Source organism: Gordionus sp. m RMFG-2023, chromosome 2 (assembly GCF_954871325.1).
Source record: "Gordionus sp. m RMFG-2023 chromosome 2, tfGorSpeb1-WG-v2, whole genome shotgun sequence".
In the NCBI taxonomy this organism is placed as follows: domain Eukaryota; kingdom Metazoa; phylum Nematomorpha; class Gordioida; order Chordodea; family Parachordodidae; genus Gordionus; species Gordionus sp. m RMFG-2023.
Genome location: NC_088776.1, coordinates 33,649,228 through 33,676,839, shown reverse-complemented (window position 1 = coordinate 33,676,839; position 27,612 = coordinate 33,649,228). Strand labels below are relative to the sequence as shown.

At 26.2% G+C, this 27,612-nt stretch overlaps 3 protein-coding genes across 9 annotated transcripts in view; 1 reads left to right on the top strand and 2 right to left on the bottom strand.

The window, feature by feature from the left end:
- The first annotated feature begins 808 nt into the window (after positions 1-808).
- On the top strand, positions 809-26,019 carry LOC135925326 (FAD synthase-like). 6 transcript variants are annotated; one of them, XM_065460592.1, is made up of 16 exons: positions 809-999; positions 12,331-12,437; positions 17,349-17,461; positions 17,880-18,157; positions 18,201-18,295; positions 18,344-18,467; positions 18,511-18,626; positions 18,679-18,804; positions 18,846-19,015; positions 19,057-19,145; positions 19,186-19,399; positions 19,455-19,538; positions 19,617-19,736; positions 20,496-20,617; positions 22,280-22,421; positions 25,743-26,019. In XM_065460592.1, exons 4-16 carry the CDS (start codon positions 18,106-18,108, stop codon positions 25,885-25,887), a joined length of 1,599 nt encoding a protein of 532 aa, XP_065316664.1. In that variant the 5' UTR covers positions 809-999; positions 12,331-12,437; positions 17,349-17,461; positions 17,880-18,105; the 3' UTR covers positions 25,888-26,019. The 6 variants fall into 6 exon arrangements, 5 of the variants coding, with proteins under 5 accessions (XP_065316664.1, XP_065316666.1, XP_065316667.1 ...); XM_065460594.1 differs by lacking the exon at positions 17,349-17,461; XM_065460593.1 differs by lacking the exons at positions 809-999; positions 12,331-12,437 and adding an exon at positions 16,938-17,183 and having other exon boundaries at positions 17,228-17,461.
- Positions 10,058-11,985, bottom strand: LOC135924274 (uncharacterized). The gene is made up of 3 exons (XM_065459328.1): positions 11,926-11,985; positions 10,785-11,172; positions 10,058-10,682 (listed from the first exon to the last, which is right to left on the bottom strand). The coding sequence occupies exons 1-3, from the start codon at positions 11,951-11,953 to the stop codon at positions 10,058-10,060; spliced, it is 1,041 nt and encodes a 346-aa protein (XP_065315400.1). The 5' UTR covers positions 11,954-11,985.
- The window catches only part of LOC135925327 (probable cyclin-dependent serine/threonine-protein kinase DDB_G0292550), a 73,439-nt gene continuing 71,755 nt past the window's right edge, over positions 25,929-27,612 (bottom strand). For both annotated transcript variants that reach the window (XM_065460596.1, XM_065460597.1), the window contains one exon: positions 25,929-27,612. In XM_065460596.1, the coding sequence (XP_065316668.1) occupies positions 26,708-27,612 (905 nt within the window). In that variant the 3' untranslated portion in view covers positions 25,929-26,707.

Genomic DNA, 27,612 nt, shown 5'->3' with positions numbered 1-27,612 from the left:
TTAATTTATATTTTTTAAATTATAATAAGAAATAGGCAGTTATATTAATCAAAATTAGAAGTATTTAAATTAAATGAATATAATAATAATTAGAGGAGAATTATAAATTTCAAAATTTACAAAACTATTAAAATATTTTCATAGAAGATTTTGGACATGTTTCATAATTTTATAAAGTTACGAAAGTTTTGAAATTTTGAGAATTTTTTAAAATATATTTAATACATACATAGCTTTAAGAAAACGTTTCTTTTTCTCTCAGATATAATTTTAATAGTGGTTTTGAAGAGAAATTGACCCATAACATGCTGGTGGAAAACTGTATTATAAAAGAAAAATAATTGAAAAATTCTTTTTAACAAAATTTCTTTATTTTTACAAGTACGGATGAGACGGATCGATAAAATTAAGGAGGGTTTAAATGTATTTAATTACCTACATTCATGATTGACTTATAATCTCAGGGTTTAATTAATTTTTGTAGAAAAAATTAGGATAAATAATTATTTTAAAAAAATATGTAAATTAATAAGTGGATCGATCATCAAATGATATATTATATTTGGAAATTCGATACCCTATTATATCATATATTCTTTTGAAATGTCACTATTTTTCATTATATATATCATATGGTTATATGATATATACATATATATATACTAGAATTTAAAATTTATCTTTTTCTTTGTAATTCAACATTTATTTTTTAAAAAGCTGGGTTAAAATTAAAATTTAATACATATTTCATAATTTATTATACTTCTACATATGTATACTTATATAATAATAAAAAAAAATTAAATTCGTATTGTTTTGATATATTAATATTGTTCAACAATCTTATAAAGCTTCCATCGTCTATTCAATTCATAAAAAACTTTACATTATTTTTTCATATACTTAGAAAAATATATCTACTAAATTGAAGGAAGAAGCATTAGATTATAAAAAAAATTCCATTTCTAAAAAGGATCTCATCTTATGTTACATAGTTGTGTAAGTATACTCAATGCCATAAATTTTTTAATATTTTTTTATCCTTGGAAATATAATTTGAATATTATGATAAAATTCAGCCATCCGCAATTCCAATGATTAAAAACATTTAAATTATAATCGTGACTTGATTATAATTTTTAATCTTAGCATGACATTGCTTCACCTGAGCTGTAAATTTGTTTGATCTAAGTGTCATGCTTAATATTTACCAAGTATGATTTCTAGTCCTGCATTTTGATCTATCGGACTCTCTCTGACATTTTTTGGAAGTTTTTATTCGGTAGTCCGACTTCTGCTTCGGAAATTTTAAATTATTTTGTTTTATATTATTTTAAAAGGCACCATTTATTTTCCTCTAACCTTTATACAATACCAGCAAGCCTGAATCCTGGTATAAGGCAGAGCCGTAAAATTAAAATTATGACCCAACCTAAAATTTATTTTTTAAAAAATTAATTTTAATCCGTTGGAAATTCACATAATGGGATTTTTTATCTACACAATACTAGAAAGTTTAAAAATTCCAATCCGAGTCAAGAAAAAATTTTCAAAAAAATATCCCAGTTTGGAAGTAAAATTTTTTTTAATTCGGACGAGGTCTAAAATTTTGACATCTCCATGTCTCTAACTTTTTCACCTTCCTTGAAAAATCCTATTTTTTTCTTTAGTCCATTATTTTTTCGAATCGGGTGTTTCTAAAATAAGAGTTCGCATTTAATAGGACCATTAAAAAAAATAATCATGCCGAACCTGAAAAATAGGTTAATGTGTACTATGACGAATTAATTGCTTGCACATATAAATTTTAATTTGATTTTTCATTGAAGTTAGATCAAATCAACTTAAACTATAATTAAATTCTAAACTCCAAAAGTCAGACATAGGCGTATCCATGATTTTTATATAGGTGGAGGAGGGACTACCCGACAGTGTTTTTTACCATAAATTTTAGGAGGACTTTAGGTCCACTTATTGTAGACCTTTGGCTATGATTTATTTTTATAGTAATAATTTTGGGTTTTCACTTATTTTATAAAATTGCTTATTTTCTAAAAATTTTGAATTAGTTATTTTAAAAAATTATTAACTTTTCTTATTTTTCTTTCAAATTATTGTTTGTAGTTCTTAGCGGAAATGTGTTTTTACCCGAAATGTGTTATTTTTTCTACTTTAAGCCATTTTTTGAGTATAATTTATTTTAAATTTAAAAATCTTTACGGGAAATGATTCCATCATGTTTGGAATACCTACCCTATGAATTTCAGACAATTTTGCCACGTATTTTTGAATTTAATATAAATAATATTATTTTCCATAGATTTTCTATATTTATAAATAACTTAAAGGTTAATGGCAAAATTGTCACAATTCATAAAATAGGTATTCATACATGTAGGGAATATATTTCCGGTAAAATCAGATTTTTAAATTAATTTGAAAAAAAACACATTGGCAATTATACATTGGGGGAGGGGGTTGTAGGGGAAGTTTTGTTATTTGCTTTAAATGATATTTACGAAAACAGGCAGTTCCGACGAGGTGGAAAATTTCCCACTTTCCCATTTGGTTATGCCTATGCAATCAAACCAATTTCAAAATTATTATTGTGAAATAACGTATTTCTGGTCACAAATTTTATTAAATTTTTTGGGTAAAATCTATTATGTAAGGAGATGCTAAAAAAATACAACCTGGCATTTATTTCCCTCATCTGCATTACCAAATTTGGGAGATTATAATCAAAATATGATTATAGTTTTTAATTATAAGGAATTCCAGGATAATACCTGCAAAGTATAGCGATGCTTTAATTTTAACAAACCATTCTAACTTTCTTAGTCCTATTATAACAATTTTTATATAAACTAGAGCACTAATTTGAGGGGTTGAAGAAAATATCATAAGATGTGGCAGCCATCGAATTGAATCCGAGGGGTAAATTTCATGTATTAATTGGATGAAAATAAAAAAGAAATAGTTAGTTTTGGGAACGATGACTAATTTTAATAATAAATGGATGGAAGAATTTTTGTAATTATTAATTTAAATGAATCTATGCCAAAAATGTTTTTCATTCCAGTTTTTGATAAAAAGTTTCTCTTCAATTAGCCTACAAATTTTATTCATTTCCTATTTCTAAAAATGTAATTAATATTTGTGATATTTATCGCAATTCACGTTGTCTTTTATTGATTGTAATCAGATGGAACAAATAGAATAATGTATTATAAAACGTTTATCCAATATATTTGCTAATATAAATATTATTAGTGAACAAAGAAAAATCGTATCAAATTAAGCAACTGATTACTGGGAAGGGGCTCAGAGGAACCCCGATGAGAGGAACAGAAATTGTAAGGACTATGGGTATTTGCATTATTGTATACGTATGCCATGTGCAAGGTATGTATTGATAGAAACAGTAATGGAGAAAAATACATAGGCAGTAGTCAAGAGGTTTTCATGAAGCACATTTCGCATTCACTTGGCTGCACATTATGGTGGTTAATATGACATATTTCTATTTAGATTATTTAGGGTCCAGAAGATTTGGTAATCGAACAGGCAGGCATAAAGAGACCCGACAAAAATACTCCTATTTAAATCAATTTTTAAAATGTATGGAAAAAGTGGATTAAAATTTTTTTAAATTAATTTCTTCTACATGTAGATTTTACAAAGTTTTAAGCCAATTATTTTATTTTTGTAAAACGAATTTATTATTAGAAGGCGGAGTTCACCTTCAAATCAAGAGAGCATTTTAAAAGAAAAAAAATTTATCGTACAGAATGACTGTTTTCCGAACAAAGAGTAATTTATTATAAGACTTGATGGTAAAATCAGGAGAGCTAAAAGACATATATATATGTGGGTTAGTTTATATCGAAAGAAAATATTTACTATATTTAGTGTGACTTGACTTTTTCCCCAACAAATTATAATTATATTATGAACATATAGAAAACTAAGATTTTCATTAGATTAATTTTAAATTTAACTACTTTTTTTCTATGCAATTTAATTTATTTTGGGCAGAGGGAAATTTGTAGATGTTTCACATTATCTGAAAATTTGTTAAGCGGAGATCCTCTGCACATTCCATACACCTATACACTCCTAACTTCTGCAAATTATTAAAAGAAATATTGGTAGATATTGATATCTTAAGGCGGCTTTAACATTACAATTGTATTTATCTTTCCAAATTATGAGTTTAGCATATAAGTAAGAGATTTTATATGATCTTATGTGAAAGGCTTTTTGAATGATATGTTGAAGTATCTTTTTCTGTAGGGTGTACTAAAAAAAATTCTAACACTTGAATTTTTCAGGGATGTGAACCCTTCGGCAAAAAAAGGGTCCTGGTTCGGGTACAGGAATAAAATTTAAAAAGGACCCGGGTCGGGGTTCAGGGAACATAAAAATAATGACTCAAAATAAGATTTTTTTTCATTTATTTATTATTATACTCTTCAATATATACGTATTCATAATTTACAAATGTAATTTATATTTTAAAAATGTTTTATTCAATCGCACAATCATAATATCTTCTAAAATATCATCCTTGAGATTTCTAAATTAGACAATATATATTTAAAGATGAAAATTCACGTTCTACCCTTACCTAAAATAGATAGTTATCTTTATAAAATTATTGTATTTGTCACCGGTACAGCCATGAAGATTCTAGATAAGATATATAATTCTGGATATATTGAAGAATTCTCTTCCAGAATTTTAAAATATTTGTATTCTTATTTATTATCTTAACTTCTGAGAACTTTTCTATTAAAGATGCAATAGGCATTTTTTGATCCTTTTTTCTATTTGATTTTTTTTTATCTATCTAAAAGTAAAATTTCAAGATCATCAATGTTGCTATCATAATTATTACTACAACCAGTAGGTATTCTCGTAGCCTCCAATATATTGTAAATAATGGAGTTTTGCATATGCCATAAATCCTTAAGATGGTCTTTAGCCATTTGTTTTTGCTCAATACTCAATAAAACTTGGGGTCTAAATATATAGAAGCGTATACAACACTATTTTGCAAATATTGTTTCTAATATTTCGTATAAAAAGGACTGTAAATTTTTCTAAATCTAATCGGCATTTAATCCATATGCTATAAAAATCAAATAAACATAATTGTTCTGATTGTAATCTTAATATTATTAATTTTAAAGGAACTAATACACTAGTAAGGTCCTTTATTTGCCACCAATCATCTTCCGACAAAATGCTTCACATGCTCCTATAATAAAATCATTACAGAAATCTTTCAAACTTAATAATCGTATCTAGCATCATGCAAATTAAGGACCAACGTGTTGTCTGTTGTGCATTATCATTAAAATTAAAATATTATTACTTGCACTACAAAATATTTCACTTTCAAAATAATCAACGTATTTCTATAACATAACATATTAATAAATTTGTAAATAAAATATTATTATCTACACTAGAAAATAATTTATGATATCAATCTCTAAATAAAATGTAAGTCCAAGAAGAAAATTGAAAGAAAAACGCGAAGATAAAATAAATGATTTCACAAAAAAAAGTTAATAAAATTTTAAAAAATTTATATTATTTTTTAAAAAAATATTTTTATTTTTAAAATTTTTTATGACACCTAGAACCCTTAACCCTCTACTTTTAAAAAGGGTCCGGGTTCGGGTACAGCCAAAATACGAGGGTTCGGGTTCACATCCCTGGAATTTTTACAAGTGATTTCCAAACAATTTAAATTAACTAATATAGTGACCAAAAATGAAGCCACTTTGAGTCATGTGATTTATGGAGATTTTGTAATTGCCATTATTTTATCATAAAATTAATTAGGTTTATTAAACTAGTAAATAACAATGTCATCAGCATGTCATGTATGCGGGAAAAATGTTTATCAAATGGAGAAGGTGGAAGCTAACAGATATGTCTACCACAAAAATTGTTTCAAGTGCAAAACATGCGGAATTAATCTTACGTAATCATAATTTCAAAGATTAATTATTATATAATCTTGTCAAACGGCTAAACTGAGTAAACAGCGACTCCAATCGAGTTTTTAATGGAAAAATTGCCTCCGACTTACGGCACCACATAAACCAATTCTTCAGTCAGACTATAGAGATGAGTCGAGAGCCACACTCCTGAGCCGACTAGTATTTTAAAAACTTAAATATTTTAACATCAAATTTAATAATTTAAACAAAATATGATATCAAAATGAAACAATTATTAAATTATATGAAACTAATTTCTAACTATGATGTAACAATAAAAAAGATATGAAGATAAAAACGCCTTCTTCTTTCATCTAAAACCCAACTGGGAATATTTTGCTCACTGCCTACCGAAGAAACCGATATAAATTTTGGGTATTTCTTGCCATTCGCCTCTGAATTATTTTATATTTAAATTCATTTTTTTAATGGTGATATTTAGTGAAGGAGAAAGGAAGAATGGAAATAGTGTTGTCAAACAGATATGGCGTCTATTTAGCCAAGACACGATTTATGGGAATAGTAGATTTATTTTTGATAAGGTTCTTTTAAAGAAAAATTAAGTTAATAAATATTTTTTTGGATAACGGGCCTGGCCAATATTTTACTTAACAAAGAACAATATTTATTTTTATAGGTCCCAAACAGTCATCTCAAACTGCAGATCAGATTGAATCAGGCTGGGGTAAATTAAATGGGGCACGGATTAGCTATGCAAGAGGAGATAAATATATAAAATAATAAATTTATTATGAATTAGAAATACATGGTTAATTTGAGAATAAATGAACTAAGAAATTAACAAGCCTACTCATCACTCAGGCTCGCTAGTCGGCTCAAGTCTGAGATGACTTTTCGACTAAAAAAGAAGGTCTGAATTGTGGCTAAGACTACTTTTAGCCGTTTAATAACATTATACTTCATTTTCATATTATATTTTGTAACAAATCAAAAAAAAAAAATCTCAAATATATTGTATAAAATAATACATTTTTAGAACTATTGATTCTAAAAAAACTGGTCGGTTCAATAGTCTGACTCGAAAATAGGCTATTTTATCTGACTTAAAAGCTGCTCAAATTTTGAGCCATTTTTTAACTACTCCGACTCGAGTTCGAAGTCGTAACGACTCGATTATTCTACAACACAGATTTATATATTTGTTTCTCACTTTCAAACATAAAAAACTCAAACACGAAATGTTTTTATTGATATAGTCTCTAAACTACCGGGACACTAAATTTTTAAAAAAATTAACACATTACATTATAAGAAAAAAGCCATGCGCAAATAGAAAACTTTAATCGTGCTCCTAACATGACAATTTCAATTTTTACATTATTTCGTTTTATTTTTTAAAATTCCTACAAAGTTTACAAAACTATGGCTCTTTCAACAACAACATTTATTGCAAGAACAAATGTTTCAAGCAAGTATGGCAACCACATGCCATTTTGCACAATGGGAAGGATAGCAACTCCAATCCAATATTACAACAAGATATTTGAACATTTATTCATATTTTTAGATATTTGATTTATATTTCATTCACACAATAACTTTTTTTAAAAATGATTTCTTTCTTTAATTAAATAAATTTGTAACTAATCCATTATTCCTTTGTTCTTAATAATACACTACTGTGGTATTTATAAAATAAATTAACAGAAATCTTAATAAAATTTTTTCAAAATTTACTAATTGTCATTTTTAAATTGAAATTATTATTAGAAAAGGTTGATGACAAAGGATTTTTAGAATTTAATTAATCCTTGAAATTACTTCTCAGATGATGCCAATTTATAAAATTAGAAATTTCAATTAATTTTGGTTTAAAACTAGAATTACATTATAAAATTTGAGGGGGGGGGGGTGCTAGGGCTAAAAATGTTATTTTGTCACCATATTCACATTCCAAATATTTTTTGCATTAATTAAATTCATATACCAATTAAATTAATCGCAATTTGGACCATCTTCTATAATTTGAGAAGGAATTACAAGTATTTATAGTAAATTAGTTCTAGATTTGCTAATCCAAGATACATCTAGCCATTAAAGCGTTATTACAGGTATTTATGCAGCGGGGGGTTGGGGTAGGGAGATAAATCCCTCAAAGCCAAAAAGTTTAGATACCGGCTAAAATATTTTTCAAAAAAGTTACTGTTTTATGATTATTAATTTATATATCATAATAATCATTCCTATCTCTTATCGCATATATATTCCAAATTTATCACATTCTTGGCAGAAATAAATACGACATGTAGTTTATTCTATGAATTAATATCTATTTCAAATTTTTCTTGACGGCATATTATTTTCCAAAAATATTTAGGTTTGGTTTGCGTAATATTTTATATTAAGTTAGCCTTTTTAAAAAATCGTCTTAAATTGAGCCAACGCTCCAGCTTGGCCCTTTTAATATAAACAGGGTGTTGACGCCAAGCACTGATGAAATCATTGAAAAAATAGCACAATTTGGAATTTCACATTATAAATTTATAATATGCTTCATAGTTATATTTTCCCCATTTTTTATTGAATCACGGACATAGAGTTTCTGAACAAAAAGACAACGGACAAAAATACCCAAATTTAAATAAATTGTTTAAAATGCTTAGTATTAGGAATTCTAATTTTAATTAATTTATTCTGCACAGCTTTAAATATCTGTTAGATTTCACAGAATATAGACTAGAATTACATTAAAAAATTGGAGAGGGATGCTGGGGCTAAAAATGTCATTTCTCATTATCTAATACAAACATTAAAAAATATCTTTGTTAGCTGCCTTAAACTGCACCGCGAGTTCGGAAAAAACTAAAATAAATCTATAGGCTATTTCGCGCTGGCTCAGCAGCCCTAATGTCTTTTAGATTTTACCATATCTAGTGGGTTTGGTGTCTAATAAAATTAGTATTTTTCCTTATCTAACATAAATACTAACCTTTATCTTTGTTACATAGACCTAAGCTAATCATAACGCGGTCCATGAGCCCGTCATCAGGCTTTAACCTGAACCGCATAATTCGGTAAAAGCAAAAATTTACCGAATATAGTGGGTTTGATGTCATAAAATAAGTATTTTACCTCATCTAATAAAAACAGTAACTCTTATCATTGTTGAATAGACCTAAGATAAATGCTAACGTGGTTCACGATCTCGGTATCATGCCTTAGTCTGAATCACGTAGTTCGATAACGAAAAGTATTATTGGTTGTCCGGAAATATTTTTGTCCTGGTCATTTTGTTCAGAACACTTCTGACCAATTACCTTTTATAATACATCATATTTTTTTTATGAATACTTTTTAAGTTTATATGCATTTAATAATTCTCAAGAATATTTTAGTGCATTAGTCTATATTTCCAATATTTTTTTTTAAATAAAATTTTAATTTATATACTTTAAAACTTTTTGCAAAGTTTTTCGAGACACTTATTTTATAGTGATTCATATGCCGATTGTATACTTTTATTTAATCATTAATTTACATTTAAAATTTTGCATTTGTATTCAATATTTTATAGTCATTAGTTCTAATAAATTTCTGAAACTTAAGATTTTCCTAAATAACTCCTAGAATAACTTTAAAAAAATTTAATTATATCCCAAGTACCCCCGTAATTAAACTTATAATATATTCGTGGTTATTTTAGTTACCTAAATCAAACTTCAGGTTTCAACTAAAGTAAATTATTAAATTTGATAGAATACTACACTTATATAAGAATTGTCGATTTTGTTCTTCCAAAATACAGAAGACAGAGTTAGCCTATTTTTCACAAAAAATCTTCCGAATTTCTTAAACAAAATTGCATGAAGATGCCATAGGTAATTGTTTAATTGTAGTTTTATTTGTACTAACATTTTCACACGTAAAATATTAAAAAGATATTTTTATAAATTTTTTAAAAAAAACATTTTAATCAAGAATAATTGCAAAAAATGTTTATTTTATATGTAACCATAAATTTTAATTAAAATTATTTTTAGCAAATATGACGATATATATTTTATGTTAATTAACACTTCCTAATTGTGATCATCATCTTTTGTAATCGTTTTTTTATGTCCAAACATGGAAAGCCGATTGAGTTTAGAAAACTTGAAAGAGGGCATTTTATGAGCCTTTTTAGCCTTGTGTATTTTACTTCCTTTTTCTTTATTTTTATTCCTGATATCCAAAAATTCATCTTCAGAATTGCTTTCGTACCCGCCTTCAGCAATTCCTTTATTATCACCTTGAATGGTTAAAGCCTCCAAAACAATATTAGGTTGGTGTCTACCAAGAGTAAAAAGACCGGCTACAGTACTTTTATCATTTTTATCGCTATAAGCTTTTTTCATTTTGAAGGGAGAGTGGTTTCTATCTTGTTGTTTATTATGCCGAAAGTTCTTTAAACCTATCCTTGAATCGGATTTTTGTCCTCTCCTTCTCATTTCTTCTTGTAGCTTTTCCTTTTCCTCCTTCTCCCTTAGTTCTTTCAATCTCAATTTACCCAGTTGATCAATTTCTTGGATTAAGATTTTCTCGTACTTGCAATAATTTTCTAAATGCTCCTCAATGTCCCTGTATTCCTTCTCGTTCCTATTGATAATGGCTTCCCGTACTCGTATTCTATCTTGAAAATATCTCAAACTGTCAAGTGCGCTGAACCTGTATTTTTTGTAAAATTAAATTTTATACTATTGTTAAAATTGGGGTATGTCACATTTGCTTTAGTTCAAGTTTTGTGAATTTTAAATAGTTTAATATTACCTATCAGCCCACCACTTTCTATTAGCCATTTTTAGCGATTCTTGTTCAGTTTTGATTTCAGAGAGAATTGTTTTGCATTTGATAAGCAATTTTTCTTTGTCAGTGACAGTCTTTTGCATTTCATTCTTCTGCCGAATACATGATATGATCTGGGCCTGAGCCTGGTACAGCTCTCGAGTAATTCCCTCTATGGAAGTTTTAAGTCTAGAGTGCTCTGATTGAACTAGGTTAAATTGTTTACTTTTGGCAACAAATTTTGCCATCATATTATTAGTAGAGCCTGAATCTTTAACCACATTAATAGGGTCGTGTTGGGTATGAGCCGATCCATAATCGTCATTATCGGTTAAATCATTAGTGTCGGAGGTAGATGTGCAAACATTTATACCTAGGGTAAAAAAATATTCGTAAATTAAAATAGTCGCGTCGATATTAGAGCAATAATGTGCTTGGGCTTAACACGCCTAAATTAATTTTTGCATGCCTAAAATATTTTTTTATCTTAGCAAAACATTTTTCTTGCGCATTATAATAAGCGCGATTATAGAGCATCGCTTTCTATTGCGATGAGAGAATTATTCAAAATGAACGAAATACGTTGCTACGCATACTATAAATGCGGCCTAACCTTGCATTCAGTTAGCGCGAATTCGCAGCGAGGTATAAAAATAATTAATGCAAGAGTATTATATTTTTATTTATACCATATTTTGTATACTTCACTGCGAATTCCATTAATTATGAACGCAGGGTAAGGCCTCACTTATATACCGCGATAATAGTGCGACATCTCATCGTGCTGATAAAGTTATAATACATAATGTTAAATTATACAAGTATGTTCGTAGCCACAAATTAAGTATTTCTTGACCATCATCGCGCTTACTATAAATAAAGACCTAAATAATGCTATGCCACGTATTTGATTATTAAAAATATAAGTGTCTATTTTAAACATAAGAAATGGTTTTATATCATTTTTTTAGTCCTTTTCTTATTTTCATTATGCTATATTAATTTTTTTCTTATCAAACCTATTAGCGGCTTAAGCTGGTATTTTTGAACTTAGAATAATCTATATCTTGTATTAAGAAAAATTGAGCAAACAAATATATATAATTTTAAATTAAAAAATATATACCTGGCCTTTTCTTGCCAATATTGAACATTTGAAGAAAAGATTTTAACTAATGTATGCTAGTAAACTTTTAACTTAGATTTTTTTTTAAAAATATTAATATAAATTTATAATTATCCTTTTTTAGAATAAATATCAAATTAGAACAAAATCTAATTTAAAATTTTTTTGTCTTGATTATTTAGGCTGAACATTTAATCTTTGAAAGTAGAATCTATTAAAGTATCAATTCAAAAATAATATAATATACGCCTACCAAGAAATTTAATAAGGAGGCAGGAGAATCAAGTCTAATTATTATTTCAAAATTAATTTAAAAAAATCTAAAAGTTCTATATGATTTTTAATTTTTTATATTTACCGTAGAATTAATTATACTAGCTAATTAAATATTATGCTCTTGTACAGGTGGCCCAGTGACATAAATTATTGTAGTACTAGACTGGAATGGACCTATGAGTCATTATCCCCAATTGCGGGTGACATATTTATCAAAAAACCTCCGCCTGATTTGAGTATGTCAATTTTATTTCGATAATAACAAAACAAGTATATTTTATAAATTCACTATAAAAATGTATAATTAATTCTCTTTCATTTTTCTATAAAAGACTATCTGTAAAATCATTGGTTCTTACATTAATGGTGTCAGGAATTATAAGATCCAAAATGGATCCATGCTTAAGGCTTTGTTGGCGATATTTTTTATAGGATTTTGTGTCATAATATTTAGTATTAGTGGGGTAGCCTGAGTCTCGTACCTGGTTCGACCTGAACAAATTATTATTTTTATATCTCATTCTTACTTAACTAAAAGATTAAGGTGGAAACCTAAGAAGAAGCAAGCAGTTTATATTATTCGTCGAATAATTTTTACCCATTGTTTGATCGAATTATTCGTATAATTTTATCTTTCATATCATTCAAAATTTATAGTATATTTTCGACATTATTCGTAGATAATCGATACTATTCGTAAATATTAAAACTTATTCATAAATATTTCAAACAATTTGTAAGTATTAAACATGTTCCTTACAGAACATTTTATTTTTTTAATTTATTTCTTCATCTATAAATTACTTTTTGCAAAAATTTTTGAATTTTTTTTAATAAATAAAGAATTTTGATCATTCCATATATACTTAATAAAAAATCTTTTATAGGTAAAACTTCTATAATTTTTGTGGACAAAAAATCTTTCAAGATCAAATCACAAATTTAAAAATAAAAAATTTTTTAAATTCATTTATTAAAAGAATTTTTAAAGATTTTTTAATTTTTGAAAATATTTTTAATTAATTTAATTTCGAATGGAATATTCGACGAATCGAATAATGTTTTTTTATTCTTACGAATATCCATTTATAAAAGTGTAGACTTTGGCGAGAAATAAGTTTGCCAACCTTTATAGTAATTTATTAATACCAAAAAGAAATTTAATTATACAATATTAATACTAGTGATTTGCATCGGGCCTAATTTTTCAAGCCCGGCCCGGCCCAAAATTTTTTTTAAAAAAGTTTTGCCGGCCCGGCCCAAACCCGAAATTTTTTTAAAATGTTTAGCCGCCCCGGCCAGGCCCGAATTTATTTAAATATAGAAATAAATTTTTATAATTACTTAAAATAAAAGACATATGTTATATAGCCTTTAGTTTCAATAAATTAAATCAAAATTTTTTATTTTACATAAAAAATTCAATATAAAATTGATAAATTTAGATATATTTAATAAAATTTCCAAGGTTCGACCCGACCGGGCCCGAAATTTTTTTAAAAATATTAGGCCCGAACTTTGCAGATCTCTAATTAATACTAATAAAAATACAATACTTTTCTTAAATATACATAATTTGTTTTACAATTATTTTGAATGTAAAAAACAATGTCAAACAAATTAAACGTTAAAATATATTAATTGAAATAATATAATAATAAAAAGAATTAAATTAAATTTAAATATTAATTAGAATAGTTATAACAATAATATTAATATTCAAAATAATGTTAATTTTGATATAGATAACAACAATATTATTTTTATTTTTTATAGAAATTTGGATTTATTTAATAAAGTATAATATTTTTTATCTAAAAAAATATAGTAATGTAATAATAAAAATTAAATTTAATCCTACTTTTCATATTAAATTTATTAATGTCTAAGAGAATTTTGCACAATAAATGACTGTTATGATAAATGGTATTAATAATAGTCTCATATATTTTTAGATAATTAAAGGAGCATACAGCACATAGTCAGTAAATTTTTAAAATTTTATTGGATTTGGTAAAATATCTGAAAATTTAAGTAAAATATAATAAATTAACAAAGGGATTAGTCGATGAATATTTAAAGTTTCCTAATGATACTAATTCCGGAAAATAATTGAAAAATCTAATATATTTTTTCCACCCCCCCCCCCCCGGAGTGTACGTGGATAAAAATATAAATTTTACCACCTATCAATATAAATTATCATTCAAAAAATGAGTCATGGTTAAAAATGAGTGTCGAACACTATAATACCTTCCAGCGCACCAGAAGGTTTTTAGTGTGGCTTATAATGTATTTAAACGGGGAAGCCTCAGTTATAAAAAATATGATTGTTTAAAAAAGTAAAAATAATATTTTATAAACAATTAATTACTAATGGCGTATAAGCACATAAATAATAGATCATATATTAATTCTTATAAATATATAACAATTTATTAACAAAAGCACAAAATATTATTATAATTATCAATACATTATGCATATAACATATAGCTATATTCATTATTTATTTTTTTAATATAAAGTTTATAAGTTTGTGCAAGGAGGAATATGGAAATAATTTTAGAGTTTAGTTTATTTGGAGGATCTTATGTATAAAATGATACAATAAGGGCTGTTGTTGGAAAGGTGGGGTGGTGTGACGTGAAATTATACATTAATGAATGTTTTATTCATTAACAGATAGAAAATATGAAACTGATTTAGTAAGCGCTATTATTAATTTCGACTCTTTGTCGAAGGTAAAAGCTTTCGTTTGGATATTCGGTATTAGATATAATGCGATGCTCTAGATCCTTAAAAAAGGTTAGGGTTGAATGCCAAAGAAAGTCAGCGTTGAAGATATGATTGGTTGGAAATAAACGCAGAAGAATATTCAACCGATTTGCAGGGTTAGCATGTTTATAACATTATGGTTTAGTTTAGAGGGTATGAGTGGATCTGCATAAGAAAATATTACCAAAATAAATATTTTCATTTTCTCTAATGGCTTTTTTTTAGCAAATGTGAGCAAATTGTTTTAAATGAAAGGGAAGTTGAGGGACTCCAGGTACAGATAATATGACTAAGGTCAATCGGAAGTTTAAAACTTAAATAGAAATCACGCAATGACGATTTTTATAATATCACCTATAGTATAGGTAAAGTTGTTATAGGTAAAACGGTTTATATATTTCATCAGATAAAAGCTGCAAAAAGAGAATAAAATTAAGGTTTAAAATTTAAAAAGATGCTTTTGGGTAAAAGGAATATTAATAAATAGTTTGTATTATTTTGAATTTTTTTTAAAAGATAGTTTCAAAGGGTAATTAAAATGTACGATGTGCCTAAAATGCATAAACTCAAAATGTGCTATTTTTGAAAAAGTTGTTTACACCCGTATTGTATTAATTAGTTAAAATTTAGATGTCAAAAGTGCAATATTTTCTTTAATTAAACAATAAAATTATGTTCAATTTTAATTTAACCACTCTACCCTGATGCTTGTCCATTTTACCTTGGGTGTTGGTTGAAATGGCAAAAATGGCACACTTCTTACAATTAATTATAGCTCCTAAAGTATTATAATTAGAGAGCTACACTTTTTTCTATTTTGTAGATTAGGGATTTGGCTATATATAGATCTATAATAATTTCTATTTTGTTTCTGTTTCAAATTTATATGGGGAAAGAGGCAAAATACAAATCGTTTTACCCCGGTTTCATAATAAATATTTAAATCTGAAATTTATAACTTTTGGTAATAAAAAGTGTACGTATCAAAATTTTATAAGCATCAATAAATTCAAAAATATAATAAGAATTAATCAATAATTAAATAATTACTTATCAGCAGCATCTACATATCAGAATATTCATTAGATGCAAGGGGTGATATTCCCACTTTATTAATTACAAGATCTTAATTGTAATCTGTTATGTTCTATTTCCCCACTTGTCCCGTATAACTTATTCTTTACGTTTTTTTCCACTTGTTTCTTTTGTTTTCCCATCTCAGTGTTACCAGTCTGGTGGGAAAAAATACAGTCTGTGATCGGGGATCCGGGATGGTCGATGACGGGATCCAGGGGGCCGGGTTTTATCGATTTTGTCATGGAATCCATCGGACAACGTAGTGGAAATAATATTTTCAAAGTTTATTAAACAACTTAAAGTCGATGTTACAAAGTAAAAAAATCAAAATCATCCAATAATTAATCAAAAAAAATGTATATAAATTTCACAATCAAAAGGAAATATTTTTTTCTAGAAAAAGGTATTTTTCCAACCTTTATAATTTTTAAAACAAAGAGAAAAAAAAGGTTGTTATATAATCGCGATACAAACATTTTTGAAACTGGTTAGAACCAGTTTCAAATGCAATATAAAAATAAGGTATAATATCAATTTCATAACAAAAAAAAAAGGAAGATGGGAAAACAAAAAGAAACAAGTGGAGAAAAACGTAAAGAAAAGAAATAAGTTATACGGGACAAGTGGGGAGATAGAACATAACATAATCTAATTCCTCTTTTATTTTAAAATGAATAACTCAAATTATCAATACTCTGTTACAAATTTTCAAAATAAATTGTGATTGTGAAAGAATTTTTTAGAAATGAATTAAATATATTTCCCTTATTTGAGATGAATTCGCTATTATAGTGTATTGTTTGGCATGAATATGAGTTTTGATAGTATGTCTAACACTTTTACATTTCATTTAAATATATAGCAGAATATTATGTAGTAATAATTTTTATTTGAAGATTTGGTCGATATTTAGCAATATATGTATATTATAATAGGACTATAATAAAAGCATTAAATAATTTTTACAGCAATATATTTTGCCGTATTACATTTAAATATCTAATTGACTTTTATCCTGCCATCCTAATCTACCTTTTTCGATTACTACTCCTACTCCCATTAACAAAATTGGAAACAAATGAACCTACCCCCCTCCCCCAATTCCTCGATGTAGACGCTGCTTACCAGTATGAATTGAATTTGATTTAGAATTTAAATATTTATCATGAAGTTATATAACATTCTCATCGGATTAAAATATAAATCATTTTAGTAAACACGTAACCAAGCGTTCCTTAGCGCTTCGGGTTTATCAATTTATAGTAATTATATAAATTCTTATTTTTAATCAGCCACCTCTAGCTCAATATTGAGAGAATAAAAAGAAAGGATGAAGAGGTAGAATAGCTGCCACGCCAATCTCAAAATTAATGGAGTCATACAAAAAATCAACTCTTAGCATAGAGTATATTTCGAATCAATTTTAAAAAATTAAATATTCGAATAATTTTTTTAAAAGATTAAATTAATAATCCCATTTCTAAAATTCATTCTTAGTTTTTATTAAAGGTTATTTTTTTTCAATTCTAAATAGAATAATTTTATGAATTATATATCCGTGGTAGTTCTAGAACAATACCCAATATTTATTAGGAAGACTAAATTTGTTTAGACTTTGGGTCTTCCTACCTCATTATCTGATGCATATATATTTTACCAGCAAAATATTAAATTTCTAATAGGATTTATATAATTAAAATATTATACTGTTTTTTAATTTATCCATAATAGCTAATAATTAAGTTATAAATATATATTTGCTGATTTGTAATTTATTATAAATTATTTATATTCACTATAATATATCGAATTCAAATTTTTAGCTGAACTTTCGAGAATCCCATTTTTAAAATGACGTCGTTTGTCATTTTATCATCTTTTTAAAAGCTTAAATTCAGGAGTTTTGCAGGACCGCTAAAAAAATTTTCAACTTAGACCGCAAAAATCTTAGCACGGCTTTGGGTATATTTTAGCAAATTGTAATTATAATTATGGCGATGAATCAACCGGGCAATATTTAAGAGCCTTTAATTGGTGTTTCAGTAAAACATGTTACATTCAGGCATAATTTTTAAAAATAAAGTGACTGCTGGATTGATTGGTAAATAAAGTTTAATAACCTTTTATACGATATACCACAAAAGTTATTGGAGATGAAATCCTTAAAGGCCTTACTAAAGATGAAAATTCGTTTTATGCATGTCGACAACTTTTCGCAATGGGAATATTTCTGTCTAAAGTGATATTTTAATATTTTTTATAATTAATTCATTATATCTATAAATAGATATCAACGATAGGAGATAATATTATTGACTTAGCCAATGAGGTGAAAACTTTTTCGAAATCTTTTTCTTATGTTATAACATGTGGAGGAATAGGTCCTACTCATGATGATATTACATATGAAGGTTATTTTTTGGTATTACAAATATATATAGCATAAAAAATTAGGGGTAGCTAAAGCGTTTAATCAAGATGTTCAATTAAATGACTTGTATTATAAATTTCTGAGAAAATTTAAACCACAGTACAAAAATATTGATTCTTCATATTTTAAAATGGCAAAGGTTTCTATTATATTATTTGCACAATTTGTAATTTTAATTATGTCCATATTAGATTCCTAAATTAGCAAAATTGCATTTTTCACCCTGTAAAAATAATTTTCCCTTAGTTTCTCTTGAAAATGTATATATCCTACCTGGTATTCCAGATTTATTCAAAAATTCATTTGAAATATTTAAAGTTATTTTTTAAAAACTCCCAATTTATATATATATTCATAGGAGGTATTATATATTGAACACAATGGTTCTCTTCCTAAATTTTATTTAAAATCAATATTTCTTAAGAATATTGATGAAACTATTATTGCTGATACATTATCACATATTATAAACAAATATTCATCTGATGGACAGCTAAAAATTGGATCCTATCCAGAATTAAACAATACGTATATTTATATATAACTTTATTTCTTTATTTGATGTTAAGAGAGTTTACTGTTAAAATCACAATATTTTCTCCAGATGAAACTTTATTCAACAAAGCAGTTAACAATTTACTTTCTGAACTCCCAAAAGGTATTAAATATCTTTTATTGTTTTTATATTATTATTATAGACTCGATATTAAGCTATAGTCCACCAACAATAGCACAAAATTATTCACAAAATACTTATGCCAGTGATAATTTTAATAATTTTATTCCACATTCAATTCAATTGGATTGCAATTTTGTTTATGAGATGGTGAATGATCCAAAATTAAATGAAAAATTTAGAAATAAATTATCGAATTCCATCTCAATTTTAGAACAAGTTCTAATTTTATACAAGTGTGAAATAATATAAATTTCACATAGCTTACATTATTTATGCTTTGTTAAATAGATTTCCTGAAGCTTTGTGTATAGCTTTTAATGGTGGAAAAGATTGCTGCGTGTTATTGCATTTATGGTATGCCTTTTTACATAAGTAACTTTCATAATCAAACATTTAATTTACTTAATGAAATTATATTTAAAAATTGAATCGCTATTTTTTAATAATTAGAAAAGGAAAGATTGATCTTGATCCCAATTTACATCAAGGTAAGCCTTTACAAGCTTTATATATTAGACAAAGTCTGCCTTTTCCAGAAGCTGAGGAATTTATTTACACAACCAGTCAAAGGTATTGAAGAATATATAATATTTTTAACTAATTAAATCGGAAATGCATTGATCATCAATATCAGTATTGGCTGATACTTTTTATTTTTTAGCAATACCAAATTATTCAACCCTAAGGTTAGTTAAGAATCACCTTTCAATGTAATGCACTAAAAAATTATATTTTCTTCCCAACTATATTAAATATTTTTATAATTTAGTTAAAATCTAGAGTTCTTTAAACCATTTTAATTTTTTATTAAATTAAAAAATTTCCCTTATGTGCTTTTTCAAATTGATATTTCATTATTATAAAATGATTTACATTCTCATATAAGAAATAAAAATTTTATATTTTCTATTAGCCTGGCACTTATGAAGGAAAAATTTTAAATTCTTAATTAATATGTTATTTCATCATTGTCATTTAGATTATTTTAAACTTTCCTTAGTTTTATTTTTTAAATTAAGATAAGTTTTTAAAATTTATTAAATATGGTTTACTGATTTAAATGGAAAAATAAAATCAATTAAATTGCAGCTATAGCAAAAGTAACAACACTTTAGTATATATTTAAAAAAAAATTTAAATAAAATATGGCTAAATAATTATTAATGTTTTTATATTGGTGACATTACCCCTATACCATCAATATCATTATTGACAATAAAAAATAGTATCAGTGAGCATCTCTTTTAAATCAAATATTTGATTTGTTATTAATTTAATTATTAATTGATTAAATATTTTAAAATTTTGTGAATCAATTATTTTAAAAAGATATCAATTAAAATTGTCCATATTTGAAAACGATTATAAACATTCATTGTTGCAATTAAAACATCAATACCCAATTATCGAAGGCATTCTTATGGGTACTAGAAGGAGTGATCCTAATACAAGTTTTTAAATTAAATTTATACCTATATAATGATGAGCATGTCTAATTTCAGTGACATAACAACTAGTCCCACCCAGCTGAGAATTTTTTATATTTGTCCCTAGATATAGAAATATAAAATTTTTGGGCTTATCTTAACAAGTTGTAATTAGTTACATAAATTGATCAATATAATACTAACTTGCAGATCTTCATAAGTATCTTGCCCATAATATTCAATTTTTACTATTTTATCTTTAATTACATTTGAATTAAATAGATTGATCTATTAAATAGTATAGTATTTTGATCGATAGTCCTTTTTTCATCATCATGCTATATATGTAGTGTTGGTAAGTAGGCATTATTAAATAAAATCTCATACAAGTTGTGAATTTTTGGCTTTCCTTAAGTTTGAGCCACTCAAAGCTGATGTGGCACACTTGTCATCTATAGACTTTTTTGTCAGCTATAAATGGACCATTTTATCAACACTTATTGTGTTAATGCATTGTTATTATTATATAATATATTTGTGCTCTTGATATAAATATTTTTATATGTTTCACATTTAATATTTTATAACCATATTTTGTGCATTCATTTATATATGCGATGTGTTTTTTTTTTATTATTATATAAATTTTCAATAGGTTATATATAAATCTACCACTCCAAGATAAATCTCTAAAAAATTGTAATTAAACAAAATATTGGTCCCGCGCCTGGACTATTGTGTTTTTGCTATTAAAGTATTTCAGGGATCCAAATCTAATCATTATTAATTTACAGAACCGAACCTGAAGAACAAACCGCTAAAAGGGTTGAACCTTCTTCTTAATTATTTTAGCTATTATTAATAATCAGTTTTGTAATTATAAGGTAATTATTTTTAGATTTTTTTTTTGCATATTGCCATTTGACGATGCCAACTGCTTTATAGATCTCCTCAGCAATAGAATTTATTATATCTTCTGGTAGATACAATTTGGCAGAAGAGAATCTTGAACATATTTTAATATGATTTATTATTTTTTAGAGAATAGTGATAAAATTTTAAAAAAATATGCATTTCTTTACATAATTCTGCGGAAAAGGTTCAAACTGAACCTATTTATTTTTTAAGAACTTGAACCAAACCATAAACCACCGTTATTTTTATCTTAAACCTGAACCGATATTCGTTACAGTTCGGATCCTTGAAATATTTAAAATCCTTTTTCCTTATTTTACTTTTCTACCTTTTCTATATTTTTTGCTTCTTTCTTTTTAAAGCATGGCTTAAACTAAGTGAAATTAACCTAATTTTGCCTGTAAACACTAGCATATGCCAATCCTGTATACGTTAAATTCACAGCTATTGCAAAATATCATCAAAATGATGGTCATTTCACTTAGTTTGAACTAGGCCTTCATTCAATCTTTATTATGCAGATATATATTGTGATAAATGACGGAAATTATGAGCCACACTATTTTTTTAAAATAAATTTCATATACTTGCCCAATTTGGAAATTAAATTTATTTTACATAGACTAGACTTGACAAAAGCTAGAATTAGTTTGATACTCAAATTGAACAAGTAGTACATGAAATATAATTTTTTAATCATTTTTAAAAAAATGCATCTCACAATTTACCAATTTATTATATTTATATATAATTTATTGAAATATATGATAGATGGATTGACACCTTTCAGTCCAACGGATAAAGATTGGCCATCTTATATGAGGATAAACCCGCTTTTAGATTGGGATTACAAAGATATATGGGAATTTATTAATTACAATAGTATTCCTTACTGCATTTTATACGATAAAGGGTAAATATACATATTCTTTAAATACCTTTATAGTGGCAACATATCTTATGTTGCTTATAGTCTTTTCTCTGTATTATTGATCATAAACTCTTTAAATTAGATCTTTCAATCTCTTACTTTCCAACTTCTATCCAAACATTTGATTATCCAGATTTTTATTGATTATCCTATGGCATAACTCAGATTTTTAATATTTGGTCATTTTAAATTTATTTTATAGATAATTTAAAAGGGAAATTATTCCTTTCCTTCTCATCATATTTTTCAAATAGTTGATTGCAGGGTTGGTAAGCCAGTCAAATAGGTAATTTTTCCGAAAATTTAACCAATCAAATACTCATAAATGTTATTTTAATATTTTTGATTAAATATATAATTATTATGTATTTTTTTAATGAACCTGTTTAATTGAATTGCGTAATAAATATATAATTATCATGTATTTTTTTAATGAACCTGTTTATCAATTGAATTGCGTAAGAAATATAATTACTAAGTACTTCCCAAGAATTTAATTTGGAGTTCTTCATAACAAACACTGACCGATCTAAAATTATAAATAATAAAATTAAAGAATCTTGTATAAAAGGTTTTATAGATAGGGTAAATATCAAAGAAAAATTAAAACTTGATGAAATGTTAGTTCGCTAGCAATTTACCGTTTCTTATCACTGAAAATCCATTTATAAAAGAATTTTTTAATAGAATACGCCCTATTTATAGCTAGATGGGGAAGACATTTGACGGGATCTTTCCATAAAGCTTTTGAAAATATATAAGTGAAGGTTGCGAGTATTATACATTAAAATTCCCCTTTAAATATTGATTCAGATGGGTGGAGCAATATCCGAAATGAAAACAATAAATTTTATGGTAATGACAAGGGTTCCCGTATTTTATAAATTTTTAATTACCCAGAAAAAATCGCCATACTACAGGTTATATTTCCCAGCAATTTAATAATAATTAAAAAAATTAAATTTTACAAAATATTCTTTAATTATGGATAATACAACTAATGAAAACTGCTTGGAGAATTTTAGAATCCAAATCAGCCTTTAATCATATTCAATTTTATGGATGTGCCGCGCGCACATTACAATTATTTTTTCTGGATTTTGAAAGAATAAAGTTTTTTAATTCATACATATCTATTATTAAAAAAATTGTTAAATTTTTTAAAAATAACCATGCACCAAGTACAGTATTTTCCCGCTACAGAAATCAACATTCCATATTATTTATTTTAAGTATGATTAGTTTAACGAGGTAGCTTCATCAATAAAATGAATAACAAATACAAATTTGCAAAAGAGCCCGTCGTTGATGAAACTGTTTGTGATATATGCTCAATAAAAATAAGTATTCATATCGTATATGGTAGATAAAAAATTTAAAGTTTATAAATTTAATTAAACCGCTAGCTATGTTATTGTTAAGAATTCAAAGGGAAAAATGCACTTCATCCCTAAGTAAAAAATGAGATTCTCCATCTGAAGAAGAAAATTTATAAATGTTTAAAATAAGAAAAAATGATATGCTGCTTACTTATTAGATCACCAATATCAAGTACAACATCTCACGAATAATGAATTCGAGGGAGATTATGAGATAAAAGAACTAGAAATTCTGCAGATGGTGACAATCAAGCCATCTTAGGTGATATAATAAATTTTCGGTGTAAAAATGGTATCATTGAACAACAAAATATGTGGTAGGCTTCCATAACCATTATTCAGATCCGCATCAAGCTTGTGGAAGGGACTTTATCAGTGCCCTATAAGGGTAGTAGCAACCCTTAAGTTCAACTTCTTCAAAAAGAAATTGGTCCATTTGGGGGAATATTTCTACTAGAACCGATATCAATTGAAAACTTACGGAAAGATTAGTTATGTTATTTATAATAATTTACGATTAATTAAAAACATAAAAGTGAATTATCAATTGAACCAAAAACTACCTCAGTAAGTGAAAACGAAACAGTATTTCAAGAATGAATCAAAATATTACCAAATTTAATAATATGTATTTATTTATGAAATTTTGTATATTTCTTAATATATATACAAAATATATTTATACTATCATAAAAACATTTAATTAAATTTTCACAAACAGTTGATTAGGACTACGTTCACTAGCATATTATTAAATCTTTGCTCGTTTCATTATTTTCTAATAATACCTAACTTTACTAAATAACATGAGGATACCTATCCGTGATCTACAATTTTGTCTTTTTTAAATGCCCATTGATCACATTCATCCTTTTTTTATCCATCAGTTGAATATTAAAATACTCAATTTTATTTATAAGTTCGAAATCTCTTATATTGCTATCATGTAAGAAAAGAACTTAACATTTTAGTTTTCCAAGATTTATATTTGAATACTACACTGCATAGTTTAATGCAATCATCTAACGCTTTTTCCATGATTTTAGTGACCATAAATTTCTTTTAGATGGTCAGAAATTTATCCTTCTATATATCACTTTCAACGAGCTTAATGTTTTTAACCATTTTTTATTGGAATTTGAATATCATCTAGTCTGAGAGCTTCGATGATAACATTATAATAAATTCACACCATTTTCTTTTAAACCTCTTATTTTCCAGCCGCTCGTGGTTGCAGTAATGCCATATCTAATAATTTAATCTTTTCTAAATATTAAATCTTTTAAATTATTGAATCTCTTTTTTTTATAAATTAATAGAAATCGAAATATGACCAAAATTATTTTACTTTATTGTTTTATATTATTATTTTAAAATTATATACTGCAAAAATATAGTTATTAGGCCCAGCATGTCTTTTTTAAATAAATGAATGTTATATAATTTAAATTAATTTTAATAAATTTAGCCTGGTTCGGGTTTTGTGAAATATAAATATTTGTAGATTTTGAAATTAATTTTAAGAACCTTTCCGAATTTTTAAAATTTTGTTAATTTGAGGCTTCGGAACGGGCTTGCAGGTCTCTTTTATATCTAGCTTTATTAAAATTTAGTTTGCTCGTAATTTGAAAATTTGCACACTTATTCTATATTATGCCAAAATTACTTCTATACGAATTCATAATATTTTTTGTTCATTTTTAATTATAATTTATTTTTAAAATATAATTGCACAAAATTCTGAGGGATGTACTAGCTCCTAAATGCCCCATTCAATATAGCTACGGCACTGATCATACATTTATATTATTTAAATAGTAAAACTTTCAAATTTGATTTTATTTGAAATATTCATAATCTTCAAAATATCTATTTTTTTAAAATATATTTTGGTTTATGACGTTATTTTAAAAAAATATATAAGTTATACTTCAATAGGCAATATGGATGACACATTTCCAAATCAGAGCCTCAGATATACCAAGCCTAATGGAATTATTTCTTACAAATCTGCTAAATATTTAGAAGAACACTCACACGAAAGACACGGGAGACAGTCATGCAAATAAATTATTCGAGAAAAAATTCGATTTATTTTGTTGATTAATTATATTTATAATAATAATATGTACATCTACATTACATATACTTTTTTAAATAAAAAAAATTCATACAGGTTTGAACATTTTGAATTATATTATTTTTTTTAAAAATGTTTTGGATAATAGTATAAAATATGGTTGATAAAAACAGTTCATAATTGTTTACAATCATTTATTATTAAAAAATTTGATGCCCGAACTTGAAGTATTTTAGTATAGTGATTGAATCTGGTTTAAATGTTGGTTTATAGTGATGAGTAACAGTATAGGAACAAAAAATATTATTATTATGAGTTTTTTGTTGAAATTATGAGTATAATCGTGGAAAAAACAATTTTTTTAAAAAAAATTCACAATATATCAATATATATTTTTTTATTGATTTTGTTTAAGCTTTATTACAATATCTATTTTTTGATTAACTTAACACTTTATTTCATTAAGAATTAACGACATGGGTCCAGTAAATTATTTCCTTTATTATATATTTTAGTAACATACTAATAATAGTATTAAAGTTATAATAAAACATTCTATTAAAAAAATTTTCTCTCACAATTTATTAGTAGAAGGGGAGGCAATTTTTTGTTGCATAATTGACTAATCAATAAATGTAGTAAAGCGGTTCCAATTTATCTCATGTTTTTTAAACAATATTTTGATAGATTTTAATTGTGGGGACTAGTTTTTTTATTATTAATTCTGTTATTTAAAAAAATCTTATAACGTAGACTCTCTCCGCGCCCTTGTTATATTCGCTGATCAGTAATAAACGATATTTCTTTCCTTAAACGAATAAAATATAATTGAGCGAATTTATATGCGTGATTACGGTATAGAAAACAATTATAGAAGCCGTTAATGAGATGAAAGATTTTTGATTAAAACTACTAATGGCTAGGGATCTTTGGGATTGATGATCATTTTTAAGACCGTTGCTATAAATCGATGGTTCCGATGACATAAAAGAATCTCGCCTATCTATTTTATTGTTGTAATCGTTATTATCTCTATTCTCATTTGTCCTATCGTTCACGTTCTGATAATTTTGTTCGAATTCGGTAGGATTTTTTCGGTTATTGTTGCTATTATAGTAATAATTGTGATCGTTTACTGTTTTGCGATTATATTCATCTTTCGATGGTTGATTATTATACGAATTTGGAAGGTTAGGAAAATTGGATAGTGGAGGTCTCCTTTGTTGGTTGTAATAGTAGGAATAATAATAATTTTCTTTGTTATTTGGTTCGTCCTGCAAATCAGAATTCGACCCATTGGTCCTACCATCTTTTCTCACATTTTGTTCGCTGTTAAGGGGATCTTTAAAGTCTCTAAAGTTATGGAAATTTTGCAAATTTACGATCACGTTTTTAGCCAATTTTTCTGTAAAAGTCGTTATCTCGTTATTTACCTTTTTGAGAATGGGATTCAGTTTGGAATATCTTGAGGGGTCTATAGGATAGGCTCGATTAACATTATCGCTGTTTGATAATTCGTGAAGCTCTTTGGGTGGGATCACATCAGATTTGAAATCAAATTTCGGATTTTTAAGTGGTTGCGTGCCTTGATCGTTTATGTAATGGTTATTATTGTGAGATGATGGAATCAATATAGAAAGTGGAGATTTCGATTCTTGCCAAATTTTGGGTTGCGATTTCATACGATTATTGAAGATTGGAGGGGCGTGATTGC